Below are 4,628 nucleotides of genomic sequence, written 5' to 3'. Positions count from 1 at the left end.
AGGGCATGAAGATGCCTGAGAAGGAGTTTAACGCCAGAAGGAAGTGAATCGAGAGGATCCACCTCGGTTGTCATGGCTGCCGCCGCCCAAGAGAAGAGAGGGAGCGATCGGTGCCCTAAAGAGAGAAAAAAAACCTAGAGAAAAGAAGATCTAGGTTTTCTGGCTCTTGATACCATGAAGAAATATTGATTGTATTGAAGTGTTAACCTAATAAGGGAATACATAGGAGATATATATAGGAGATATAGGAAGGAGTACTAATCCTAATAGGACTAGGATTAAGGAGTACTAATCCTAATAGGACTAGGATTAGTACACAGTAAATACTAATATTATTTAATACTATTTATTTAATACTATCTGTTATTATTCCCAAACTAATTTACTAAAAACAAGTTATATATTTCTGAAAATTGTTTGACATGTACATTGTATATTATCGATTATATAGCACTAGAGCATATGGTCTTCTAATTGATAGCCATAATTCTGCCTTGATCTTCATATTTACAGCCTACATTCTTAAGCACTATGTATATGTTACACTATGTGTTGAGAACTGAAAAGTGTAGTGCTAATTAATTACGGATAGTTTAGTAGCTGGTTAAAATTAAGCGAATATTAGTAATATAAGGTTTAGTTATAAATATATCAAGTAATACTATTAGTTATAAGGTGATTACTTATTTCATTTTTTATCCGGCATAAAACAATACAAAATGTCCTCATAACTTATACATGTAGTACTTATGCACGCTTTCTAAATTGTCAACCAAACGTCACATTAATTTTATATATGAATAACTTATTTTCTACGTATCTATTAAACGTCATATAAGTTATACAAAAAAAAACGGATAATTTGGCCAAACAACCCTTAAGGGTATATTCCTTGGTCCAAGACATATATTACTTTAACCTAAAGGGTCCAAATGACAGTATTCTAAACATTGGGGGTTCTAGCTAAAATATCTCGAAGATATTACTTTATTTAAAATATTGACCACAAATAACAAGATATATATATTTGAAGATCCAGCACAATCCATCCGCAGATTATCTGCAGAAATTATTCTATTTTTTTTTTTTAAAAAAAAGTGCAGCTAATATGGCTGTGTCTTGTGCACTTAGCATGAACGTTGGAGTTTTACCAAGAGAACTTCTTTCACCTTTTCCACAAGCTCTGACTTCAACCTCATTGAAAAGAAGGGGAACTCATTTCACAGTTTCAGCAAAATTAGGTTTGGCTTTATTAAGTTGATTTATTAATTTATTGTTTATGATATTAATTAATGTTTTACATATAAAAAATGTTTTTTGTGTGATTATTGATAGGAGGAGGAGAGGATGATGTAAAGAAAGATGAGAAGAAGAAATTCATTACTAAAGAACAAGAACCTGAACAGTAAGTTTTCCTATCATTCATTATTTTTTCGTTACTATGCTTATCATCCATCTGCGAATCTAGAATTTTAACTTTATGAATTTTTAAATTTTATTACGTTGATTTCAAGTGTTAAGAATTGCCTTATTGGATTTTAAATTTAATACTCTTGTAAATATTTGATAAACTTCTAAGTACCAATATATTACTCGAGCAAAACTTATTGGTTATAGTAAAGCATATAGAGTCAACATTAAATAGTTGAAGTGTGATAAATCCACAAAACTTTGAATTTGTTAGTGAAATAATTGAGATTTTTTTATTAATTTATCCCCTCAATCAAAGTCTCGAGTTTGAACCCTTGGAATAAAAACCTTATGGTAAGCTATAATTTTGCTCCTTTAATTAGACTATTTAGAGTGAATTCGGATTAATCTGATCAGTGAATTTTGGTTACTGAATGATTGAAAAGAAATTGTCGATATCTATGTTGATCGTATTCTCTAAATGCTACTACACTCGTAGTAAAATTTTTGAAAAGTCTGAACAACATAGTCGAAATATTATGAATAGAACAAAATTGAGATAAATTGTTCATATCACCAAATAATCTTAACTAGTTGGAGGAGTTGATTTTTATATGATCACTCAACTATAGTTATTATCTCATAAAATCACTTTTTATCGAAGAAAAATGACTTTTCTGAGTTAATAACTATTAGTTAAGTGAACAGGTGATAAATCAGCCCCTAGATTGGGGCTTAATTATTTATTTGTGTCTCATTTGTGATTAATATTTGTTTTTTGTTTTCTTGATTTCGATACATATATTAATATGAAGTAACACATAGGGATTTTTTATGAATTGCCTATCATTAGTGAAAGAGATTGGGTGTTTTAGGTATTGGCAATCAGCAGGAGAAAAAGCAGGGGAGAACCCTATGATGACACCACTTCCCTACATAATCATATTTGGAATGTCAACACCTTTTGTGATCTTGGCAATTGCTTTTGCAAACGGTTGGATAAAGGTTCCAATAAGATGATTAAATTCTGAAATGAAACAAGAAGCTTTTTGGATGTCTCATTCTGACCTTTTGTCTACATTTGAGTTTTCTAATGTATAAGAGTATCTCATTTCTATACACATTCTTTTTGTTTGGTGAAGATATAGAATTTTATGTTTATTGCACTTTTTATTTCCTTATTCTGCACTTTCCTTGTTGATGCATAACTGGTACATTTCTTGGAAGCTGTTAGACATTTCTTGTACGATCTCTCCGGAGGTAGGGTTGTGCATGTATCGATCGATTCAGTTTTGAAGTTTATCACTTTGATTTAAAGGTTATCAATTTGTAAACATGTTAAATCGTTAAGAACTACTAAGATATTGGCTTATCGGTTATCGGTTTATCAATTATTGATTGTTATTGGTTCAATTATCGATTTATCAGTTAAGATTTGACACAAAAATAAATGATTAATGAAAATCACTTAGAAACTTGGTCTCAAGCCAAATAAACTATGCACATGAGTTGATAGATTGTATCTTGCTCGAAAAACAACAGTAACACATCGTAGGATAACAATAAGTTTGAGATGCCAAAATAAAAATATGAAATTAAATCTTAAATCAAGGACTTTATATACCGATTGATATACATATAATTTATTAATATACTATTGGATTATTTAACCTGTTCGAAAAAAATCCCGAACCAATAAGGATCGTTAACCCGATAATAAAAAATCAAAATTGTTAAATCAATAATTTTTTTGATTTGATTTAACAGATCCACATCGATTTTGAAAAGAACAAAATAGAATGTGAAATTTAGGTCCACAGGCATTTTCTTATGAATCAATCACGGCCCGACACGAATTTAGATGTCACAAAAAATGAGTTATTGGGCCAAAAACGTTTATATGGGATCCAGATCCAATTAACAACTAATTTAAAAGAAAGAGAAGTCAGAAAGAGAGGTTAAGCTTATTATGAAGAAATTGTTTGTTGCTCTCATCTCTTTCTAGAATCTAAACTTCTCATCTCCATTCTTATCTCTATCTCTAGTTACTTGATATTTTGATACTTTTCCTTGTAATTCAAGTGTTGTTATTATAATTTGGCTACCTTATTATATAACGTTTGGATATTTGTGTTAAGAAATCGGGTTTATTTCATTGGTGCTTTCATCCAGAGGACTTCAACGGAGGACCAAATATTTCGACTATTGAGGATTCAATTAAAGTCATGAAGGATACTTGGTCAAAGGATCTCGCAGAAATTCGTTCATTGTTACATGAGTTGGTTGGAAATAGGGGTGTCAAATACGCGGGTTGGGCTGAAATTCAAAATATTAAAATGGTGAGATGAAAGTCAGATTGGGTCTTGACCTGCCCAAGTTTACTTTGGGCTCAAATGAGTTGGGCTCAAATGGGCTTAAAAACGGGTTGGGTCTTCACCTGCCCAATTTGACTCGATTAATCTCAATAATTTAACATATTGATATTTAACTTTTACAATCACAACTTGAATTTTAGCTCGAAGTTATTTTTTTAAAAAAAGTAACAAATTGATAGATAAATCCTAAACGATGCTAAATAGATAATAATTTATACATTAAATATAGAAATATATCTTAATAAAAAGTTTTAAAACAGGTTGAAATTGGAGATGAAATTGGGCTCAATTGAGGATTCTCTTCAAATGGGTTATGCTTGAATGGGTTGAGATTGAACCAAATTTAAATTATCTTGAGCCCAACCCTTAAAATTCTGGACGGGTTATCTATATTTGGGTTCACTTTTGACACCCCTAGTTGGAAACCTTGGAACGAGTAAACCTAGCACAATGGAATTTCAACGATTTTGTGGCGAGAATCTAGAGTTATGGATTTCTCAGGCTGAATGCTATTTTGAATTTTATGATATTACAAAAAATCATAAGTTATCTCTCGCATTATACTATCTCGACGGGACAACTTTACGGTGGTACCATTGGCTTTTCCAAAACAAACAATTGGCAAATTGGAAACATTTTACTGCGAAAGTGTTGATTCAGTTTCGTAAACAACATATGAAATTGCCAGAAGATGGCTTGGTCGATCTCCTCAAGTGGAGCAATATAACAAATTCACGTTTGCTTCAAAACTATGATGAGAAATCTGACGGCAAAAGCAAAACGGATGTGCAAAAGATGTTCGACGAAAGGTTAACTAGTTTCTGCCCCATAATATTCGCTAAG

At 31.3% G+C, this 4,628-nt stretch overlaps 1 protein-coding gene across 1 annotated transcript; it reads left to right on the top strand.

Moving 5' to 3' along the window:
- The first annotated feature begins 1,033 nt into the window (after positions 1–1,033).
- LOC107018640 lies at positions 1,034–2,586 on the top strand. The gene is made up of 3 exons (XM_015219172.2): positions 1,034–1,241; positions 1,336–1,405; positions 2,286–2,586. Exons 1-3 carry the CDS (start codon positions 1,109–1,111, stop codon positions 2,428–2,430), a joined length of 348 nt encoding a protein of 115 aa, XP_015074658.1. The 5' UTR covers positions 1,034–1,108; the 3' UTR covers positions 2,431–2,586.
- Positions 2,587–4,628: the final 2,042 nt, after the last annotated feature.

The sequence above is a fragment of the Solanum pennellii genome, chromosome 5 (genome assembly GCF_001406875.1).
Source record: "Solanum pennellii chromosome 5, SPENNV200".
Classification (NCBI taxonomy): domain Eukaryota; kingdom Viridiplantae; phylum Streptophyta; class Magnoliopsida; order Solanales; family Solanaceae; genus Solanum; species Solanum pennellii.
This window is presented reverse-complemented; position numbering and strand designations above follow the sequence as displayed.

Excerpts from the sequence above, each read along its gene's own strand:
- LOC107018640 (XM_015219172.2), top strand. The coding sequence starts at position 1,109 with ATGGCTGTGTCTTGTGCACTTAGCATGAACGTTGGAGTTTTACCAAGA. Across the intron at positions 1,242-1,335 it reads CACAGTTTCAGCAAAATTAG|GAGGAGGAGAGGATGATGTA; the intron begins GTTTGGCTTTAT and ends GATTATTGATAG. Across the intron at positions 1,406-2,285 it reads AAAGAACAAGAACCTGAACA|GTATTGGCAATCAGCAGGAG; the intron begins GTAAGTTTTCCT and ends TGGGTGTTTTAG.